This window comes from Pimephales promelas, chromosome 5 (assembly GCF_988280905.1).
Source record: "Pimephales promelas chromosome 5, fPimPro1.hap1.1, whole genome shotgun sequence".
Lineage (NCBI taxonomy): Eukaryota > Metazoa > Chordata > Actinopteri > Cypriniformes > Leuciscidae > Pimephales > Pimephales promelas.
The window spans coordinates 34,311,719-34,336,140 of NC_142773.1; the positions used below are offsets into that span (position 1 = coordinate 34,311,719).

Below are 24,422 nucleotides of genomic sequence, written 5' to 3' on the forward strand. Positions count from 1 at the left end.
TGCATGGATAAGTCATCAAAAAAGTCAATTTTGATTTTATGATGACACATCCAAGGTAAGCAGGTTCTCATTTCCTTGTGTTGCTCATTGGGTGAATTATCACAGCCAGTTTCCGCTCCAGCGGCTGAATAATCTCTTCTGCGTGAGCTGTTCACCTATAGCACCATGACAACATCAGCTATTAAAGAACCAGCATATCGCTCTTCTAGATTTCAGCTTTCTAGCATCATTCTGTGAGATTTAGTGGAAGATCAACAAGACATTCCTCATAAATCAAACATGCTTTACATCCAATGACATTATGGCTTACATGGTGTGATTGAGTGAGTGGTTTTGAATTGGACGGATCAATCTTTGTTGGTTTGAGCAAAACTGAAACAGTAGATTATCTACTTGAAATGTAATCGATCATTTATTCCAAGTTTTACATAAATTATAAGTATGTTACACAGACGTGTAAATTCTGAGTCTATTGTCATATATTTGAAAGGTTTTCAGGGACACAGACAGAACCGCAAAAAAAACAGTGGAGAAAGATAAAGCAATCAAAACAGCTTACAGAACCACACAACCTGAACACATTTTACCACAGAAACTTTAAATATAAAGACAAATGAAGAACGCAATAAGCTTTTGCACATACAGCACAGGACAAAAAAAAAATCCATGACTGAGTGAATCACACAGATATGATTCATACAAAGAGTAAACAATTATCACTTTTAATACAATACTGTCCAGAATCCGTATTTAATACTGATGAAAAGCACCTCAAACTAGTTGTTTCTGTTGTATATCTTAAAGGGTTAATATCATAGCAATCACAAAATAACCAAACAAAAGTTTAACAAAAAGTCTTTTTTTTATTTTAAAATTCCCTGCTTCAAATATATAAACTTGATTGTCTAACCAAGGCTCTGTATGTACAGGGTTGAACATCTTTGAATTGGATACGTCTTTTAAGAGATTGAGGTATACTGTCAAAATTCAAAATTCATCAAGTTTCTTTAGCGTTGTAGAGTCACCGATTACAACAGCATCACTGCTACCACTTGAGAACAAAAGAAAGCCGGTGGAAATCTCCAAACCTCGCTCAGCTAATCCTTCACTACATTAGACATGCTTGCATATTCCTGAATAAAATGGAAACTCCAATTGCTTAAAATAGGTCAATATTTACAAAGTGGATACTTTATAATTACAAAATTTGGATGGTTTGTAATGCTGACTTTATTATATAGTTGGCAGGGACACTTGAATGGTTGACATCTTGTGGAAAAATTCGGTTGCACTTTTGGTTTTCAAACATCTCTCTTTATGGTTATCAATATTTCATCAGATCAATTTTGATACACATGCAAGACTTAAAGGCAGTCGAGAAAGAACAGTATTGTACAAAATAATAATTACAGTATTACCAAAAATGCACTTTCAATAGCACCTTAAGTGTTTGGGTGTTTACAACAAGAGCACACCTCTGTGGTCGTCTTTCTCTGAGCAGCACCTGGAGGAGGATCCGTAAAGGAGACAGGGGAAATTAGTATTGGGAATACATTTGGAGAAGAATTGAGATCAAGAGTGAATGGTGCTGGGATTAAGGTTGAAATGGGACAAGAAAACCAACGTTTAAGACTTGAATTGAGTTTGGAAATGGGAAAAGAATCCTACAGGCTCTGGGCTGGGTAGAGCAGTGAGATGATCAAGGAGATGGTCCTCTTCCTTCTCCTGAAAGTGCGCCATTGTCCACCAGGTAGTTCATGTCCTCTCTCTCGGTTTTATTCCAATTGCAGGTTTGCAGTCGTGTGACTGGGATCCCACCAGGGCGATGAATATTCCATTTCAGATTACACAGTGCGGGTGCTGGTGTGTGTGTTTGTGGCGCAAGGAGGGGGCGGGTTGGGGGTCTCTTGGCTAGCCACACTCCTTGACCTTTGCCATAAAGTTGGAGGGGGGGGTGTCCTTTAGCCGCTGAAGCAGACAGGGCCTACCTCAAAGCCAAACCTTTGACTGGATTCCCCAAAGTCATTCAACATGACATCGATGATGGGCACCTGGTCGATGCGAGGAGTGTTAATTTCCATCACAGACTTAGAATATCCCTGCTTCAGCTGAAACAGACAGAGATGAATTGTATGTTATTACTGCAGACTGTTTTAAGCAGCATTATACAACCAGTTGCGGAGCAAGGATGGGCATCCCTGACATCTGATTGGCCACCAAAGTTGAATACTCGTACGGTGTGCATTAGACCCCGTTTACACCTGGTATTAAAATGCGATCTGTATCCAGATAAGTTATCCGGATAATAAGTACTGATTCCATTTACACCTGGCCACATAAATGTGTTTTTGCAAAACGGATATAAATCCGATCTTCACCTCCTGCGTTATATGCAGATTTATTGGATTGCACGCCACCAAAAGCAACAGATCTGAGCGGCATTTTATTGATCATCAGCTAATTTCCAAATCAGAGACATCAATAAGAGAGAGTGGCAACAGGCCTGGTAAGATAATTTCGTTTCTTTACTTGAAGATGTGTTAACTGCGTCTGTGACTTACTTTCACTTTTATTTGCGATGTTTGCACGTTGAATAGACGCTCAGCTGCTCATCTGCAGTGATGCGTGTCGCATCTGACTAGGCTATTACATGACATATAGCCTATATAACACGCTCTCAGTCGTTTATTTTTTAGCATTTTTGGGAGGAGTAAAATATACATATGTGGTTTCAACAACCAGATTGCGTTTACACCTAGTAAAGATCCGGACACAATGCGAGCCAGACTACCTCCAGATGTGGTCAGGCAGATCCGATCACGATCCGATCACAACGCGTTTACACCTTGCATTAACATGCGTTTTTTATTATCCGGATAACATATCTGGATACAGATCGCATTTTAATACCAGGTGTAAACGGGGTCTTAGAGCCTATTTGGAGTACGTTTAATGTTTACCATCGGGATTAGGTTTCCTGAACAACTTTTATGAAAGTCACTAAGTTAACATGATCTTTTTTAATTTATTAGTTAATTAGTAAATTGGTTAATTTTTCCCCGAAAACACAGAATATTATTGATTTTTAATATCTGCCATTCAAGTTATTTACTATAAAATTCAAATAATTATCGGTTTATATTTATCGTATCATCCAAAATTGTTCAGCAGCATGACCTGATCAACAGCAGTCTTACCGAGCAGCCGTCTGAAAGAGTCTTGATGAAGGGGTTGTTGTCATAGGACATTTCCTCATCATTAGAGCCCAGGAAGCGCAGCGCCTTGTCATAGTTGTCAGCCTTGGCGTCATACCAGGCCACAGACTGATGGCATATGTATGTGAAGTTCTGCCGGGCAGAAGAGCTGAGCAACTTGAGGAACGTCATCTGGACTGAGTTTATCGAGCCCTCTTCAACATCCACGTAAGACAACTGAGACACAGGGAACAAACATCGGATGAAGGAGCACTTTCAATTTAGGGTGAAGTATTTAGGGATGAAAATCGATGGACATTGTCTGGTTTTAGATTCAATTAACGATTTTTTTAGTACTTTTTAGAAAGCGACTATTAATAATTAGATTTAATATATAAATTTGAATATATAAAAGTTTGTTTGTCATTTTTTTTTATCTAGGGCAACAAAACTTAGTTAATAATTGTTTAAATTGGTTTAGTAAGCGAGCCAAAACAACATGAATTTGAGACGGTCTTTCATTTGCCGGCTAAATCCATGTGGTTTGCATTGGTAAAAGAATGCAGATGTTAACCAAACTATGATTTATGAAGATAATTCATTTCCAGAATAAAATAATAACTAAAAAAAAAAAAAAAAGAAATGTTCTGAATAAAAACCAGTTCTTGATTCCCAAACCCTGAACTACTATGGCCCTTCAAGGCAGCTATAATAGAGACATTCACAACCAAATTGCTGAGCTCTGATTCAAACTTTATGAAATTTAGAATGGAAGAGAAAAATGGGCACTTACGATTTTTCCACGCTTGAATTCACTGAACCAAGATCCTGGGGACTCCTTTGGCCAGTTTGATATTCTAACCTGGAATAAATGGAAACTGTGATCAAATAATTCACCAAGATAATACAGTTCTTTATTTTTGATTTATATTACTACCAATCATGATATTTAGCAGAGATGAGTTCCTCTCACCCCTGAGGATTTCTTATCAGGGAAAATGCAAGTTTCTCCTCCTGCAGTGAAGTTACAGTACACTTTAAAGGCATCTCCTATGCATCCCATATTTGGATCGATCCAGTAATGTCCTAAAGTCAAAAACACATATGTTACATTTTTAAAAGAAATTGCCTCAATTGAAGGGAGAAATTATTCTTTATCTTTAATTATTAAGACGCATAGTTTACTTCAAACAGACTTAACCGACTCTTGTGTATGTCATACAATTATGTTTGCTAAAGAAACCGCATAACTTTCTCTCACCATCAGGGAATTCTGGTTGGCTGAGCTGCAGGTCTTTGCAGGTTCTGGCTGGGTTATCCTCGGTTCCCAGTGGGAACTTCATGCGTTCAATGTCCTGCTTGAGGTTGTTGAGGGATCCAAAAACATCCTCCATTCCCTCCATACCATAATCTATCATTCCCGCTGCTTCATCATCCTGCATGTCGGGTGATCTCCTAGATTTTTTATTTGTCTGGATGGGGAGGGGCTGGATGATGTCACCAGCTGGGCCCTAGTGTTGGATATTCAAAACAAATGACTGACAATTATGTAGGGTCGGCTTCAATCCCACAGGAGACAGACGGATGTCAATTCGATTTTCAGCAGAGCTCAAAATGGAATAAAATATTTTTCTTACCGGAGGACCTGGTGGTCCAATCAAGCCAGGATCTCCTTTCTGACCAGCTGAACCCTTGGGAAACAAAAAACACGGTTAATTTACACTGGAAAAAATGAACACGTGTAATGGAAAGGTTCAGCACTTACAGTTGATCCTTTGGATCCCTTTTGTCCTTGAGTGCCCTGAAGATAGAGACAACAAAGAAATCAATTAATGGAAAATGTACAAAACAAAAACCCCCAAAAAACATTTACAATGTTGGATTTCAAGAATCTTAATCTGGTTTTCGCAAAAACAGCTGGTATGTCTGTTTTAATCAGAGTTTTGTCATGTGGAACATGTTTTTTTTTTAATGAATGAAGAGTTCATTAAAAAGAGATAATACAATAATTCCTCCAAATATTAAATTACTGATCAAAATAACTAAAATGCTGTGGTATGAATGGAAAAAGTGGGTTAGCATGCTAAATGAGATTATAACATGTACTGAAGATGATTTTTCCTCTATACTCCAAATAGCTGTGGAATAAAGGTTTGACCAGAAAATGGGCCTTAATCAGAAAATCATACACACACAAATATGGCCAATATCAGTGCTAGAGTAAAAAGAAAAACTGCTTACAGGAATACCAGGAGGACCTGGAGGACCGAGTGGACCAGGAGGACCAACGGGACCCTGAAGTCAATAAAGCAAATTAAAAATTGTCAGGGCAAAAACAAGACGTCATTTTAATAAACAAATCCTTGTAAAGATACACTTCTAAACGTTTATTCTTAAATAACAGCATCTATCTAGCAGACGAAAGCACATTCGGACCCTGAACTAGGTGTAAGGTGTATTTAAAGAGCAGTAACTCACAGTGTCACCCTTGCCTCCACCGAGCCCTTGAGGTCCTTGCAGTCCTCGGTCGCCCTTCTCTCCTGACTCACCAGGAGGACCGATCAGACCAATCAGACCTGGATGACCCTGGATGAGTAAAAGGAAACTTTAATACTAAGTAAAACATTCATAGGCCTACACTATATTTCGCAGATGCTTTTTACACAAAACATAGACAACATTTTCTGTGATAAATCGCATTTGATTGAGCGCAAGTGTTAAAGGAAAACTGCCAATCAACCAGTCAAATCAATACAAACCTCAGATTAAAGACTGAAATGGTAAACAATGATTAAACCACTAATAAAATGTACAAAATAAAGCATTGTTTCACTACCACAGTCAAGTGTGTACTATATAAATGATATTTAACACACAGAGAATCTGCTTTAGTTTATATTCAACAAACACCTGATATTTACAGCCACAGCTACTGTACTTGGCTCTCCACAATATTAATACAGAAAGCACTCATCTCAGCACATCTCCTCTCATAAAACAGATTTACAGAGCTATGCCGCATTGATTATGTATTGCAGGCAGTAACAGTTTAATCATCGTCTGACACTGTATTTAAGAGCTTGTTTATGCCTTGTCATTGTGTGTGAAATAGAGATGCCAGTAAGGTCAGTTGCTCTCGCCTCTTAAACTTTCAACTGGGCTCAGCATTATTGTAAATATACATGGTTTTGTTTAGCAAAGGAAACATTTTTTTAAAACTGTAGAACCTCTTTGGAGATGTTTATGGCACCAATGTAAATATATGAATTACTATCCAAAGGTTTGGGGTAAAAACAGTAACACTAACTGTGAATTACATGGTTTCCCCAAGATTATCTGATGAATAGTTCAAAAGAACAGCATTTTTGAAATAGATTTCTTTTGTAACATTATAAATGTCTGTTACTTTTGATCAGTTTAATGCATCCCTGATAAATAAAAGTATTCATTTCTTTAGAAAAAGCATACCCCCCAAAATCTGAACATCTCTGTATATTTGTTAAAATGAAAGATGAATACAATTAATATAAAATAACCGATATGATATATATATACATATATATATATATATATATATATATATATATATATATATATATATATATATATATATATATATATATACATATACATATATATATATATATATATATATATATATATATATACATATATATACATATATATATATATATATATATATATATATATATACGTATATATATAATGATCTATTGGCATGTACCATTTGCAATAGTCTTAGTTAAAACATACCTTCTCACCCTTGTTACCAGGGTCACCTTTCAAGCCAGGAAGACCAGGAGGACCCTAGAATTTGTCAAGACACAAATATGTCCTATTTAAGTGTACATTCATTAGTGTGAGTAAACAACATAATGGTGTCTGATTGCATCTTCTTACCAATGGTCCAGGAGGACCGTCCTGGCCAGCAGATCCAGGAAGTCCCTGCTCACCCTGAAAGAGTAGACAGAAACCATCAGCCCATTAATACACACCCAAATATGCAACAATTAATGCACGGCACACATACTCAAACTTACTGACTAGACAAGGATAGGGATTCAACTTGAAAAGCTTAATGATTCAAATTAAGAGATTCTTGTGCACTGCTCTAATGTAATGCAGTCAATTTGGACTATATAAGATATCAGTTTCCAAATGCATACCACAGGTCCAGGGATGCCACGTAAGCCCTCAGCTCCAGACTTTCCAGGAGGCCCCTGGGGGCCCACAGGCCCAGTTTTGCCCACTGGTCCTTCAGCACCGGCCTCGCCCTGTGTGACGAAAATAGAATCAAGGAATAATGTAATGATCAATACAACAAAAATACAAAAATACTCACTGATAAATTATTGGACTTTAAAAATTATTGTATAATGTGCAAAAATATGTAAGGACCTTCTAAAAATCGAATGTTTTTTTAAATAATCTTTTCAACGTATTCCTTTCTTTTGCTTAAATGGCAACTGTGATACCCATGCAAGCATGGGTAATGTGATAAGATGAATAGTACCATTGGATAAACAAATCATTTTGAAGAACTAAAGCTTTTAGAAGAAAAAACAAAATAGATTTCCTGTTATTTCCTGGGATTCAACCTGTAGCATAAGCTTAATTTGCCCTGGCATCCAATTAGGCTTTCTTGCGCTTGGATCTTTCAGGGAGGATTTTAAAAGTCAGGACCACTCAGTGTCATGAGAGATTGGATTCAACAGACAAAAGCAAGGACAGATAACAAATCAAACACTCAGGAGGACAAATGATTTACACTGCAATACAAATGACAATCATGTTGTTTGGTTGTTCAGGTGCTTTTTTAAATAAAGGAATCTGTCTTACCTTTGCACCCTTCTCTCCTTGTCTGCCTTCTGTACCAGCTGGGCCAACAGGACCCTTGAGGAGAGAAACATAAAACTCAAAACACGACCTTCCATACAGAGCTAGTAACAATAAAATGTACAAACAACAAATGTATCATGACAATGTTTCCTCCATTTCATCCCGATGACTTAGAAGCCGGATATCTCACAAAACCCAAAACATACTCTGGAAGCCACATATAAACACTTTTATACCTTTTACATCCATTATAACGGGTGGTTTAGCTATTGCTAATACGCTACCATTTGCTAACCGAGTAACATAATTCAAGATAAACTCTCAAAAGTCTTATTTCCATACACAGTCACAGTATTGACTAAAGTAAATTGATCTTGTTTTAAAGATGGTTTGATATTTTTACCTGAAAACAACACCAAAATCCTGTTTAAGACCGTTAATTTTGGAGCAAAGGTGTTAGCAATAGCAATGGCTAATGGCGTGGGCCAGATTCCAGATATTTAGCTATTAATGTCCCCACATTTGTGAACACTATTAAAATGATTATTCAGATAAATAGGTGATCAACTAGTGAAATACATAATGATGATATAGCTTAGGTATAAACACAACGCAGTGCAACACCCCAAAAATCCATGATCAATATGTGTGTGTATTTAGATTCAAGACACAGAGAAGGCCGAGATCTGCCGAACGAATCAGCTTCTTTCATAGATCTATTTAAGTTGTAAGCAAGAGACAGGTAAAAATGGAAATCCCCGCATTTTTATTGCTTTCAGCTCAAGGCTCTGTTGATACATTTATGCAACAATAAAGCTCACTCAAGTTTACTGTGGTAAATACATCAGATCATAAAAGATACTATTAGAGCTAAAAGAGTAATCTATTCTAAGCCAAATCTTGAGCATGGCATCAGAGCTGACAATGACATCTCCATTTCCTTTGGCTATCACATTGCCGTCACAGTGCTGTCATTCAAATCACTTTGGTCAATATTCTATAATAGAAGTGTCTACATGTCAGCCTCAGCTCATCTGCTCTTGAGCAATGACCAACTGATGAGTTTTTTTTTTTTTTTTTTTTTTTACCCAAGAAGGTTTTATGCTACACTGAGATTTTCCCAGGCACAGCGTGTGCTCTTTACTCACTTGGGAACCATTTACTGAGGGAAGACCCAGTAAAATCCTGACTGTGCTCCGCTTTTAAAGATTTATTGTTTGTGTAGCTCGGATCTGTTAAAAATAAATGTGCCCCATAAAATATAGGCTTATTTTAGCATGAATTTACAAGGGAAGCTCATAAACCTTTATGAAAATGTTTGCCTCAGCAAATTACAAAAGGAACAAAGGGGTAATACAAAGGTAAATCTTTACATTTTATTAATGAAAAGTGGTGCTTGCCCATGCAAAACCAATGATGTTTTGAGTGTTTTAGTACATTTCTATGTGATTGCAAGCGTGTTGTCACACTTACTGTGGGGTCTGTTTAAATCTCTTACACCAAGTCTGAGCTGTTGTAATAATAATAAAACCAAATCAGTGTTGGAAAGTAGTTATCTATAAATAGTGACACTACGAGTTTAAATACATTTTCTCAGTGGCTTGACAGTCACAACAACTGCAGTGTAGAATATGAACTGAGATGTACGACTAGCCAATTATTCACTCTTTTGAGTCAGTTATTTTTCAAGGAATGCATCAAACAGTACAAAGAACAATCCAAATTGGTTGGAGATTCGGTCTGAGTAATAGCTGGATTAAGCTGAATAATTTACCTACAATTCACTTAGAACAATCCTGGAATGTATACTATGGTTTACAGGTGGTGAAGAAGAGCTTTCAGATTAAGAGTGAAAGCAGATTGAGATTAACATACTGCAGGTAAAGACACTGAACCAAACGCCAGGTAAGGTACTCACTCGCTTTCCAGGGGGTCCTGGAGGGCCAGCTTCACCAGATGGACCGGATGGACCCTGTGGTGTAAAATTCAATACATTAACTATAGAAATTTGTATTATGTTTGAACATTAAAATATGATTTTCAGTGAGAGTCGAGCATCACTCACAGGCTGACCGGCCTCTCCATCATCTCCCTTGTCTCCAGGAAGGCCATCCAGTCCCTATGTGAAACAGGACGGTACATCACAACATTGCCATAATATTTCATTAATGACTGTTCTGATGATCTTTTGATTATTTATATTACTGATATTCCACATATTACTCAAGGATTTTCTTTCAACAATGTGCAACGAAGCCTACAAAGACTTTGAAACAATATGGTTTAAAATATTAACATGCTTGCACACGTTTTTTCCGTCACTCGCTCTGTTGCCTCCACCATGTTTAAATGCATTATTTCTCAACCACAAAGTGACAGAGGTAATTTGTGCACAGTGCAAACAGCCAATTGATCGATAATAAAATCTGTTGTCAACCACTTTGATCATTGATTTGAATGCCTCCATATTACACTTACACCAACTCCAGGCTCACCAGGAGGACCTGGATCTCCAGGGAAGCCAATAGGACCCTAAATGGGAAGACAATGGATCAATTCAGTCATCATACAGTATTATTTCAGTTCAACAGATGAAAAGTGTCTTTTGGGATGTCATAGACAGACTTACTGGGTTTCCTTTGGGACCGTCATCTCCGGGGGGTCCTCTTGCACCGGCGGGTCCTGCAGCTCCAGGAGGGCCGGCTTCTCCTTTCTCTCCAAGCTCACCTTTGGGTCCCTGAGAAAGGACGCAATGATTGCACCCATCTATGGTAATTATGCTCAAAAATAATGATGTAGTTCAAAGCTGGCACTATTCATTGGTACAAATTAACTGTAAAGTGTTTGTTGGCTGATGTGAGGGAATGTTTCATGTAATGGAAGACTATAGATCCGACTTTGGGGTGAGGGTGTAATACCTAGAGTTAGTATTAATGATCCTGTGTGTTAGACCAGGACAGTGAGAGTGATAGTAGCCTTTTGACGGGACGTATTTGTGACTCTCCTGTTCATCAAAATGAACGAATCTTTTCCCGAGTCAATTCGTTCATTTCGTTTGTTGAATGAACCAAATGACACGAAAAAAGATTTGTTCATTTTGATAAACGAGTTCGAACAGGGGAGTCACAAACGGTTCACTTGATAAGACCCTTATTCATCATCTGGAATCGTTTAAAGCCCTTTGAACAGTTTGCAGTTTGCACTGAAACTGTATTTTGGACCATGAACCATTTGGTTACCAGTAAAGTGCATTATATGAAGAAAAATTCTGGAATGTTTTTATTAAAATCCTTAATTTATTTTCAACTGAAGAAAGAAAGACATGGATATCTTGGATATGACATGGGTGTGAGCAAATTATCAGCAAAAGTTTTTTTTAAAAGTGAACTAGTCCTTTAATAATAAGTGTAAAAAAAACTTTGAATGTTGCCTTAGACTTCTGTTCCAAAAAGAAAGTAATAGTAAGATAGGCTGTCCTCTTTAGTCTCAAAAAGCATTTCGACCAACAAACAAACATCATTTAAGATGCTAATATCAAATGAACAGGTCCGTGCAGCAGGCGGCAGACTAAATAATGTCCCTGGGTGAAAAAAAATGATGATAACAGCAACAACCATCTGGAATGCAAGTGAAGTTCACCACAGCATATACATGTCTGTGAATATTTAAGTCAGTGAAGCCTCCAGCAGAGTAAAATATAATCATTGCAAAGGACTGAAGGAGCCTTAAACTGCCTGTGCAAATTATACCATAACGATCATTAGCTGAATGTGTTCATTTTGAAAACAGAAGGATTTGTGTAGTTATGTTCCCTGAATGTCAATAGATTAGCCATCTAGAGTAGCCTAATCTAATAATTATATGTAGGTCAGATTTATCAGGTCAAAACCCAGAAAATTAGGTCAAGACACAAAAATATACTTACTCCTGGACCAGACTCTCCTGGTGGTCCTGGATTACCTGCCTCACCGGTCTCACCCTGAAGGGAATAGATAAAGGGAGACAATGTGACATCTGGGTACATTCAACATAGTAACTTCCACAAATATTTATGCATATTCATGTTTTGAAGAGATTTATTCAAGAAAAACCCACCTTTTCACCATTTCCACCCATTGAGCCGATACCTCCAGGAGGGCCAGGAGCACCCTGTCAAACAAAAAACAACATAGCTGATTCAAATCTCTCCGGCCGTGTTCACACAGCAGCAGAATACGGTTCTCAGTCCTGTATTTGAGTCCTAAATATGGTTACGCTCACTAACGGTTATCACTCGGGTGACAACAATCTAGTTGTCTGTCATGTGATACAGTGCGAGAGAGCCGCTCTGGCGGTTTTCGGGAGTGGTTTCGCTTTTGGTAACTTAGCAACTTAGATATGAGCTGTACATCAAATGTAGGTAATAGATCCAGTCACTGTTGTCCACAATGCTCCGCTCTTCAGAATATACTGTAAAAGCTGCTGTCTGGTAATGAAGATTTGATGGATGAACTTGCGGTTTGATAGATTGACTCTTCAAAAGTGATAAGACTTTTCAGTTGTATAGGAGTGTGACGCCATTTATTTTGCATATACACTCTTAGAAAAAAGGGTTCACTGGGGTTAAATATATGAAGCATAGGGTTCTTTACTCAACTCCTAAGAACCTTTTATGCTAAAAAAAGGTTCCATAATGAAAAGAAAGAACCCTTTCGGCACAAAGGTTCTTTATCCATTCATATACATTATTCGGCAACATTTTGTAGTTGTAATTAAATTATTGTTTATTAAACTGTTGTAGTAACTTAATATCCCATTTTAATCATGCTGATTTTTGGAGGAGAAAAAACTGAAATGGCACTCTTCATGTGATATTAATTAACTACATAAAATTATATTAATATATACATTTTCTAACCCCCATATCTTGAATTTGTGATCATTCACATGCATTCATAAATACGTTTTAGGGTCTTGCTGTCTGTCAATAATATGAAATATTTAATCTGAAAAGGACAAAACAAATGATAATGCATAAACCCAAATGGTTCCATATAGAACCTTTTTCTTTATGTTGCAGCTGGCCCTAGACGGTCATTACAACATCACCATCTTTGATTTGGGTTTCTGGTAAGAGAATTCGAACTTGACTCCTGTTGCATGTTCATATAGACGGTATTCGCAACGCACGGCAAGTTGCTGTTTGAACGGGACATTTCGAGGCTCACACACGTACTTAAATGAGGTTGCCAATCCAAAAAACATATAGTGAATATATAGCCTCTGATTCACTTCAAAGTTTCTATACAAATATATTACAGTTAAACTCACATCTGCTCCGCTAGAACCTTGAGGACCTCTGGGACCAGGAGGACCAGGTGGACCCTGTAAAAGAAACAGCCGTTGTCAAACATATTAAGACATTAAACTCAGGTCAAAGTGATTCACAAACATTTGGTTTTAATCTGCCCATTAGAAGATACATTATAAGAATCAGCACATCCAAATGACTTTGTTTCTGAATCAGTAGTGCTAGCACTAATACTTTAAATGTGCAGTTACATTAGTGAAATTTCGGCACAAAAATTTTGCAGGCAGAAATGGTTGATTCTCTACTGTCAATAGTGTAGCAATGTATTAATAAGGACCGGTCATGCAGAAGTCAGTCAAACCAAGGAACTCTCTATTGGTCAACATGGTGAATTTGTGTGAGCAACTTGAGCAAGAGATAAATCTGTTCAGGAACTTTTGCCGGCCTCACGTGAAAGTCCCAATCATGTAGATTCCTATTGAAATGACTGGATTTTACCCACAAAATTTTGATGGGCAATGGTAAATGTGAATGCAACTTAACACAAAAATACTAATTATCTATAACTTGCTATATAACTAAGAATGCTTTGGAATATATACCCAAGTTTGGTCTTGTTTTAAGGAAAACACTTAGCAGCTTATTGCTGAATTGAAAACACTTTAAAAAATGAAAGTATGAAAAAGTTATGGAAGTTTAAATTTACAGTAAATCAAATATAATGTACTATATATTTTTTATTTTATATAAAATATTTTTCTCTCTAAAATTATTACAGTATAAAATCAAAGCAATCTAACCAAGTTATGTATTTGCAATTGATATCACAAAAATAGATATGGCAGTAAAGGGGTTAAGTTAAATATAGATTCACAAACTTTTGCTGTAATTGTGTTTTAATGAAAAAGTATGTATTATTACATACTAACAATAAGAAAATTAAGCCTTTTGACGACTACAAACTCACCATTGAGCCAACATCTCCATTCTCTCCTTTCTCACCTGGTGGTCCTGGCAAACCCTAGAAAAAACAAGTTTTACATATTAATCTGAACAATTACAGGTTATATAATCCCAGTTAGAGTTCACTTATTACAATTTCAAAAATGCTAAAAGATTCATTAACAAGAGAGGATATGCTGATATGTTTCCTCTACCCTCGTGAACAACATTTACAATAACAATCAGTCTCACAGTGTTGAATATTAATAATATACATTTACAGCTTTGAGCCATTGGATAAACACTATTAATCACATAACACTTTTTTAGTAATTAGCAGTGTAAGGAACCTCATGGCAATTAGCGCATTGCATGTGGGTGTCTGTGAATGTGTCGCACTCCGTGAAAATATGAAACACAAAAAGAGGCAAATCTTGGCAAGCAGTTCATTTCTTGACTAAAGAGGTTTGAATGTTATTCAGATCATTATCATCCAACAATACCAACAGACGTTTCTTCATTGTTAATAGTTAACATCTGTAATTAGAAGGATATTCTGGGTCATTGTATTTGGCAGACATGCTCTTTGGTACCAGTGAGCGCATATCTTACTGCTTATTGTTTGGATAAATGTTGTGTTACTATAAAAGGACAGAGGTGTAATTTCATAGTAATTTTGAGGCAGGCAATTTTTCCCAAATGCCAAAACAGCTAATAAGGCATCTCTGCAGGCTCAGTTTTGAAAAGATAATGGAATGTCTCCATTCCAATAAAGCTCAATTTCTCCCCATAATCAATTCAAAACTTCAGAGAAAACTAATTAAGATGGTTAATTTCTTCGGATCAAAAATAATTATTGCGGAGGATCAGTGAGATGCACTAACAAGGAGACGCAGAGCACAAACAATTAGAACAGCTGGGATGAATTACCTATGAATTCTGCTTTGATTGACTGTATAATTTTGCTGTGTTGCGTCTCTGTTGTCATTTGAAACTCACCTCATTAATCCCATTCCATAAAAGTGAAGTGTGTCATTTTTTCGATGTTATAATACTTTGTCATATCTCAATACACAGAGACAGCTACACTACTGTTCAAAAGTTTGGGGTCTGTAGGAGTTTAATGTTTTTTTTTTTTTTTTTTTTTTTTTTTTTTACCAAAGATGTGTTGAGTAAAAAATTTGCAAAAAAGGAAAGTTTTAATATATTGTAAAACGTAATTTATTCCTGTGATGGCAAACCTGAATTTTCAGCAACATTATTAATGATCTTTCAGAAATATTTCTGATATGCTGATTTGCTGCTCAAAAGTTTTTTATTATTATATGTTGAAATGAATTGTCGTGCTTAATCATTTTATGGAAACCGGGATTCTTTTCAGGAAAAAGGAAAGTTCAAAAGAACAGAATTAATTTGAAATACTGTAGAAATATTTTGTAACATTATAAATTAATTTACCTTCACTTTTGATCAGTTTAAAGAATCCTTACTGAATAAAAGTATTAAAAATGTATAAAAATCTATTTATATTAGTATAAAAAAATCTTTTGAATGGTAGTGTATTAGTAAACAAGCTGATTTGGGATTTCCCTGAAAAGAGAAAACTCTGATTATTACAATACTTCTGTATTGTATCAACCAATGGCATACACTTGGAATGGAATCTATTTGTCTAAAAAGTGTCTTTGTTTGCTATTCCAATTTGTGGCACAAAAACAAAAGTGATGGAATCAATCCATGTTTAGAGCAACATAGTTGAATCCAGATTTTAAAAATGGCTATTGCTCTCCTTGCTCAATTATCCTGCCTCACAGTCTTAAATGATATTTAATAGTCAAGCTTTGTGTTTATTAAACAATATGAATGCAGCAGATCCATAATAGGTGTGTTTAGATTAATGTAAAGATGAAAAGAGTACCTGCAGTCCGACGGGACCGGGAAGACCTGGGAAACCACGGGCCCCCTCATCTCCCTTCTGCCCAAACATACCCTGCTGACCTCTGGGTCCGGGCTCACCGTCACTTCCCTGCATAAGAAAAACAGTCAGACAAACGAGAACACACTGACAGTTAACATCTGAAACTGATACAAACTCTGAACTTGGTGGAGAAGTGTAGTACAAGTAAAATTCAACTTTCTGACCCAAGAATGTCTTTCAAACTCTACTGTACGGCGCAGACAAGCATGAAAATTAGATCTACCCCCTGAGACATCAAAATTCAGGCTTGAAAAGATGTGCCATTCAGAGTAACGCCCAGAGGAATTATGAAGGGTGAGAATGTGTTGCCCTCGTTTCTGACGCCGCTTGCTCTCCAGGGTCAGTGGAAGGGGAAGTTATTAAAGAGATGTTGAGGTTAGATGTCTGAATGGCAAGTCACTGCAGGACAGGATAGTGTTTTTGTTTAGGAGACTATTGAGGAAATACAATATTGATTGAATATTTTGTAAAGAAAAATGATATACAGTATATATAATTATATTTATCAATGGTTGTATTTAACAAATAGCTAAACATCTTTATAAAATGAATGCACTAATTTTATTTTAAATGTTTTAATCACAATAATGTTGTTAAATTGTTTCATTTGAGGGCTTTTTATGTAATTGATTGATACAAGTGAAGGACAGAAAAGAGGGAAACTCTCCTTAAAAGTTTTTTTAACATAAATAAAAATGAATAATAATATTATCAACAGAAATAAATTTACAAAACTAATATGTATGGCTGTTGTAATTTTCTACTTTCAAATGTTACAAAATAGAGCTTTTATTTTGGAAACCACAGGAAGACTTTAAAGTCTTTTGTTGACAACAGATTTAAGCAGTTCTCATTACAAATGTTATGTTGCATTTACAGCAAAACGAGTTGCTCTAAGAAACTGAAAATATTTGATTGTGAGCTCCTTGTGTGTATAAAAGAAAACAGTGCTGCGTTTCCCCCTGAAACATGCAGTGCATCTGACTATATCCAGTAATAGCATTTAATAGCAGCCTTTACGGTTTGATAAATCGCCAAGTAAAGCCGTATCGTATACTCGCCAACGCCTTTTTCTTTTCTTGCATTTGCCGCTTGTCAAATGTTCATTCTGGACTCAGGGCTGAAATGCCAAGGGTGTCCCACACAACACCACTAGCTCTTGAAGTGTTGTTATTTTGCAATTTGTCTAGTAATTGTTTAAGAAAATACAGAATTCATGTGGAAATCACATATACCTGCATATAATTAATTTATGTACAGTTCTGACAAAAACATATGCATAGAAAGAATCCTTGTTCGGTCAAATATCTAATATCAAAGATCTCTAGCTGCATTAACATCAAGTCATCTAACAGATTTACCATCTCATTCGTTTCCAAATTAGTAAGATCCTATTCAGTAAAGCAGAATAGTTTCCAAGAATGTTCTTCACATAACTGCAAAGGATAGGTGTAATTATCAGCTTTTATAGAGCTAATGTATCAAGGAAACAGAGAGGCCCAGCTGGGAGTGTTCAGCTTGAGTCATAAACTTTAAACATTCAACTGTGTGCCACCTGGCCCTGACTAGTTACTCACACTGCTGCTTTATCAACTCAGCAGGCTGTCTGACAGAGGCAAAACTGAGCAAATGTGAGTAGTTAGTCATTCAACAGACACTTTTATTCAAAGCAACTTCAAAGTGTACTTAATACAAGGGGAAATCTCCCTGGAGTTATGCGGACCAGGGTCAAACAACCAGGATGTGAAAATATTTTGTCCAGTTGACATAACTGTCACCCAATAAGGCCAAATGTTACAATGTTGCAATTGTTTTAATGACTTGCAAACACAAAACATTGGATTAAATGAATAACCCTTTGCCAGATTTAAACCTTGATACTTATATAAGTGATACTTGGTACTGTATGTATATTTATTAAAGGGATACTCCACTTTTTTTGGAAATAGGCTCATTTTACCACTCCCCCAGAGTTAAATAATTGGCTTTTACCATTATCGAATGTATTCAGCTGATTTTTTGATATTTAGAAGAATATCGGTAACCAGAGAGTTTCTGGTCTCATTGACTTCCATAGTATATTTTTTTCCTACTACTATGGAAGTCAATGAGAGCAGAAACTGTCTGGTTACTCATATTCTTCTAAATATCAGACAATCGACTGAATGCATTTGAAAACGCTAAAACTCAACTGTTTAACTCTGGGGGAGTGGTAAAATGAGCCTATTTCCAAAAAAAGTGGAGTATACCTTTAAGGTAGGCTACTTTTTATGTGTGAAATCAGAAGTAACAAAGATAGTTTGAAGACGAATGGAGAAAAGAGGAAAACATTTGGATTTTATCCCGTATGGGTGAAATAAACGGTTGTGAGTACTCACAGCAGGACCTGGAGCTCCAACTACACCCTGAGGACCCCCTGGACCTGGTGGACCCTACAGCAACAGACAATCAGGGCAAAGATAAGGACTGGTTATAAGGAATCTATATCTCATTTGATCATTCTAAGATAATATTTGCTTTTGTATCCAGGTGCATAAATAATAGTAAGTGCATAATTAATGCAACTAATACTTAAGAAAAAAAATGGTCCCACTTTATATAAAGTCCCTTTAACTACTCTGACAGTCTATGCAACTACCAATTTGATCAATAGGAATCAAGTGGTTTAGTCCAAATTTTATGAAGAGACATGATGCTGATGAACACATTTAATTAAGGCTTTTATTCACATACAAACATTCATCAAATCACACATCAGTAATGATAGACGGAAGCTCAAGCCTTTCCGCTTGATATGCGAGATTCTTGTGATTCTCAGCACGTTTGAGCTTCCACAAGAACCAAAGAGGTTCATTCTCATATTGTGCAGCATGTTTGAGCTTCCACAAAAACTAATGAGGTTAATTTTCTCTTTTCTTTCTATTTTTTCTTTCTCAAGAACCAATGAAGGTTCATTCTCATGTTACGCAGCACGTTTGAGCTTTCTCAAGAACCAGTGAGGTTCACTCTTGAGTTACGTAGCATATTTGAGCTTCCGCAAGAACCAATGAGGTTCACTCTTGAGTTACGTAGCATATTTGAGCTTCCGCAAGAACCAATAAGGTTCATTCTCATGTTACGCAGCACGTTTGAGCTTTCTCAAGAACCAATGAGGTTCATTCTCATGTTACGTAGCACGTCTGAGCTATCTCAAGAACCAGTGAGGTTCATTCTTGAGTTACGAACCATGTTTGAGCTTCCACAAGATCCAATTAGGTTCTCGGCTAACATTAAATGAAGTTTTATTTTTATTAACATTAACAAAGATTGATAAATACTGTAACAAATGTATTGCTCAGTGTAATCATTTATATATATATATATATATATATATGAATGTTTTAATTATTACCCCCAAATATAAATAAAATATAAATAAAGAACATAGCTTGAATATTGTTCAACTTACATATTCACCCTTGTCACCTTTGCTTCCCTTTTGACCAGGCTCTCCAACTTCTCCCTGAAAAAATAAAGAGAATATTTTTGAAAATTGAGTAACTGGCGCTTCGTTTAAAACTGTTCCCTTGTTGCTGGAGCGTCAAATAAAATCTTCAAGGTCAATTCAGCCTCAATGGCAGAGTAAACTTTGCTCCAGAGATTTTAATTTAACAGTAACACCAAGACCTTGGGGTGTGTTTGCAATTAATTGATTACTTGGCCCCTCCACCACCATTGCCGCCACACAGCCGAAAAGAATAATGTAGCTTGGGACGTGATAAGGGTCTAAAAAAAATCCCCGTTCTACATTTAAAAGGGCGATAATAGATTCTGGAATACATTAGCCTCAGAACACATTTGTTTACTCTGTTTATGTGCATGTGTGTAGAAGTGTGTGTGTGTGCTCCTCGATTTCACTGGTTTCAACATTTCACCAGTAATGATTTTGTGTCTTGTTTGATTATAGTGATAGATAAGTTAAAACTCTGTCGGCAGCCTCACTAATGGTGTGCAGATGTGAGATGGGCATGATGTGTATTTATTAAAACATATGGAATAAAGTGCTGCACCTTGTCACCGTCCTCTCCAGGTGGACCCTGAGGTCCGGCTGGGCCAGGGAGACCGACTGGACCTTGGATGCCATCCCGACCGGCAGGACCAGCAGGTCCTTTCTCACCCTGAGTGAAGTTAAAAAAGAACGTTTTACATTGATGACTCAATATGCAGATTAATATGCACCTCTCTGCATTACGTCCTATGAGGAATACATTCATCCAATTAATACAGGCAGTCTGAGAAAACAAAGCTAATGGCATATCCACTGCAATTAATTAACACTATTTATACACTATGCAGAAGAATATATTCGGTAATTATTATAGAACCTTTCAGTCAACTAATTGATTTCAGCTTTAACTGAATTAAGCTTTTGTTTGGATGCTGCATTAAACTCGCTAAACTCTGTCTGGTAGATGTGTTTATGGAAAAGATTAATTTTAATGAACTAAAACTCTTTCCCTCTGGCTCATGTTATTTCCCACAGGAATCTCTAGACATTAGTGCATCGCTTCCACACATCTGATAAAAGCACAGTTGCTATTTTACTTTCTTCAGGGTGAATTTAGGTAAATTAGGCCCCATTTTGCTATTCATCTCGTCAACAAATGAGATGATGGCCCAGTTTACCTTGTTCAATTTAATGCTAAAAATGGTAATCTGATGACAATGCACACTCACCGGACCACCCTTCTCTCCAGCGGGTCCCGGGGGTCCCTGAGGGCCATTGCGTCCTGTTAGACCAATGGGTCCCCCTGGTCCAGCAGCTCCTCTCTCTCCTGGTGACCCCTGTAACACACATATCCTATTAAACCTGACTGCATCCCAATTGGTTAATTAAGAGACTTATCATTTACAGGAAAGTAAGTTCTGCTTTTCCCTTATTCAAGATAGTGTATTTTAATTTAATTTAGTGGAAAGTGTTTAAACAATGTTTTTCATACTTGTTCAATGAACCGTAAACATTGCTTGCACAATGCATATGCACCTGTGGAACAGTCCTTAAGACATAATAGTTTACCGGTCGGAAGACAGTCATTGTCACAATTCCAATAACTAAGGATATTAAAGAGACCTTTTTCCAGGAGAAAGATGGCCAGGGTCTCTGATCACCTGCCACAGTACTGATCCAGATAGGCATGATGCACATCCAGATATGCAATGTCCTTAATATAAGAGGCCAAAAACAATGCTAGGGACTATTTCCATGTCTGTGGGAACCCTATTTTTCAGTAGTTTGTTTTGGCTCTGACGAACATGTTCCCGTACAGATCATTTTGCTGCACTTACCAACACAAGGTACATTTGCATTTGCGTATCACATTAAATATATCTCTTTATTTGAGAGTGTGAACAGGTCCTTTATAGTTTATGAGAGTGAGCTTTCTGGTTCAAAACCAACGTGCAGCATCCCTTTCTTAGAAAATGTCCATTAGTGCATCTATTAGCACTGAAGGATTAGAACTAAAGATAGCTCTCAGAGTGAAGGTTTTATCCACTTTCTATTTGAGGACCTCTGATTGCTTTCACATGCATGCACATACTCACAGAAACACATGCTAAAACATACACAACATTAACCATCAGTGTTAATGCTTCCAATATAGTGAGGGGTCAAGGTCACTGCACACCGACCAAACTGCACAACATGCAGTGGAGAACATGGTCTCAATTAGTGGTTCTCTCAACATAATTTCCCTTTGCCTTGAAAATTTGTGGGAGGACACATCTGAATTATTATTATTTTTGCTAAAACTTTACTTAAAGCCTTTATGTATATATAATGCATTATAAAGGTATGCAGGCTTAACCTTTTCCATACATAATTACAAAAAAATATATATATATATGAAGAGTTCAGATGCAAAAACCTCTAAATGCCATTTAAAATTTTCTTCTAGAATGATAATTTTTATCAAGCTTGTATATTTAAGTTCAGTAATTTCACTTAAATGGCAATGATAATTACCTATTAATTGTTATTTAAGTGAAATAACTTAAATATACAAGTTTGATAAAAATCATCATTAAAGAAGAAAATTTCAAATGGCATTTAGAGGCTTTTGCATCTGAACTCTTCATATATATATATATATATATATATATATATATATATAACAAATAAAATAAAAGATCACTGACCCATCAGACATCACCACTGATCTAAATGATCAAGACTGACTCGCTTCTTATCTCATACACCACCCCACAAACACACTCCAGACATCTTCAACGCATCTTGGAAAACACACAGTGCAAACTGACTTAACCCTTCACAGAATTTGTGATGGTGACTCAATTCAGGCACCTGCGGGAGGTCTATTTAGACAAATAAGATCGCTGATTGGTGTGGGTGGGCCACTGACTCAAAATCCTACAGATTTCAGAGATGTTTCTTGCTGGGCTTTTATATACGAGAGACGATGAAGCCCTACACCAATATTCCTCAAGCTGAAAGGGGCTTCACATAGAGAGCACAGCTGAAGCTTTGACGATTTTAAGCTGTACTGAGAGAAGACAGTTACTTTAATAGGAGGATGTTATTGCTCTGCAGAATGCAGTTTGTATTTTATTCTACATTATATACGATTATAGGCTTGTCACCATACCAAAATTCAAAAAATTCAATAGCTAAAACAGCATGATTCTCAGTCCCACGTTCAAAACCATAGAAATATTCATTTGTAACTATCGAACACAGTTCTTTAACTGAATAAAACCTAAAATATTATTTCATTTTAAAGTAGAAATGTCAAGTAAAACTTTCAATATATTCAATATATTTTTTTTACATAAATTTTACATTCTTTTTTTTTTTACATAAAATCACTTTAACTATATATTAAGTAAAATAAATAAATTATATATTTATTAAGTATTACACTTAATATCATATTTTAAATATTATTATTACTAATAACAATAATAATAAATTAACAATATAGATATTCTCAATTAGGTTCCTTGTAATTTCAACAAAGACATTTTTTCCTCTTTCCTTTTCAATATTATATCATATCTTAATTATACATATATATATATATATATATATATATATATATATATATATATATATATATATATATATATATATATATATATATATATATATTAAATAATATATTTTTAATATTTCAACATATATTTGGCTAATTGGCTTAACGAAGGTCAGTATGAAGCTGGTTTTGCTAAGAAGCTGCTCCTGAAAAAAGAATCAATGGCAACTATTCGTGTCCCTGCTGCACCTCCAGAAGAAGTGAGTGTAAAGTTTTATTAACCTTTACATTAATCTTTTCAAATCGCTTGCATGCTTCATGATGAATGTGGCTTTGGTTTTTAGACTCTACATTATGGCATGTTTTCTATGGACGACATTCTCAATATAATTCATAATCCCACGGATATAATGAACAATGCGTTATGGTCATTGTGTTATAACATTCTGTGTACGCAGGTGTTAACATTAATGTGGTAACACTACACTAATGCCGAGTTCAGACTGCATGATTTTAGCCACGATTTTGGCTCGCCGACAGGTTTTGAGAAATCGCCGACAAATGCCCGAAATCACAGGCAAATCGGCGCTCGTTCACGCGAGTGACAATCACGCAGTGTGAATGAACAAAGACGCGAACTGAGAGAATCACCGACGAGTCGCCGACGCCCGTGAGATATTTGGCATGCTAAATATCTGGACCTGTCGGCGATTCAAAATCCTGCTGTGTGAAAAGTGTTTTGACTGAAAACTACATCGGCGATCACCGGCAGCCAGTGAGAGAGCAAGATACAGAGCAGCAGGGAGTTCGGGGAGGAGTTATAGATCACATATCAACATGATATGGCATTGTTTCAACAAAAAAAGCTTCTTCTCGGTCTATTTGGACACAATAAATGGAAGAAAAATTAGTAGAAATTTGGCAGGAGCACTCGTGTCTGTTTCACCAGCTGTACCACAACCGGGTCGAAAAAAAAAAAAAAAAGAACTCCGCGTCTTGCCCGTGTGGTGTCGCGCGTTGTTTCCTTTTCATATCTCACGCGTGTTTGTTGTGAAATGTAGTTTGCGTGCAGCGTGCTAGACAGAGTCTGTCGGCGATTTTTCTAAAGTCAGACTCCCGTGGCCATT

At 36.4% G+C, this 24,422-nt stretch overlaps 1 protein-coding gene across 1 annotated transcript in view; it reads right to left on the minus strand.

Annotated features, from left to right (window-relative positions):
• Positions 1-391: 391 nt before the first annotated feature.
• The window catches only part of col11a1b (collagen, type XI, alpha 1b), an 86,527-nt gene continuing 62,496 nt past the window's right edge, over positions 392-24,422 (minus strand). Inside the window, exons 42-67 of the mRNA XM_039677664.2 lie at positions 20,981-21,088; positions 20,314-20,421; positions 19,713-19,766; positions 18,643-18,696; positions 16,205-16,312; positions 14,312-14,365; positions 13,365-13,418; positions 12,150-12,203; positions 11,980-12,033; positions 10,684-10,791; positions 10,533-10,586; positions 10,120-10,173; positions 9,973-10,026; positions 8,055-8,108; positions 7,382-7,489; positions 7,116-7,169; positions 6,969-7,022; positions 5,673-5,780; positions 5,436-5,489; positions 4,960-4,995; positions 4,832-4,885; positions 4,456-4,705; positions 4,168-4,280; positions 3,988-4,056; positions 3,198-3,431; positions 392-2,108 (exon numbers count right to left, since the gene is read on the minus strand). Coding sequence (XP_039533598.2) covers positions 1,962-2,108; positions 3,198-3,431; positions 3,988-4,056; positions 4,168-4,280; positions 4,456-4,705; positions 4,832-4,885; positions 4,960-4,995; positions 5,436-5,489; positions 5,673-5,780; positions 6,969-7,022; positions 7,116-7,169; positions 7,382-7,489; positions 8,055-8,108; positions 9,973-10,026; positions 10,120-10,173; positions 10,533-10,586; positions 10,684-10,791; positions 11,980-12,033; positions 12,150-12,203; positions 13,365-13,418; positions 14,312-14,365; positions 16,205-16,312; positions 18,643-18,696; positions 19,713-19,766; positions 20,314-20,421; positions 20,981-21,088 — 2,253 coding nt within the window. The 3' untranslated portion in view covers positions 392-1,961. The remainder of the gene's footprint in view (positions 2,109-3,197; positions 3,432-3,987; positions 4,057-4,167; positions 4,281-4,455; positions 4,706-4,831; positions 4,886-4,959; positions 4,996-5,435; positions 5,490-5,672; positions 5,781-6,968; positions 7,023-7,115; positions 7,170-7,381; positions 7,490-8,054; positions 8,109-9,972; positions 10,027-10,119; positions 10,174-10,532; positions 10,587-10,683; positions 10,792-11,979; positions 12,034-12,149; positions 12,204-13,364; positions 13,419-14,311; positions 14,366-16,204; positions 16,313-18,642; positions 18,697-19,712; positions 19,767-20,313; positions 20,422-20,980; positions 21,089-24,422) is intronic.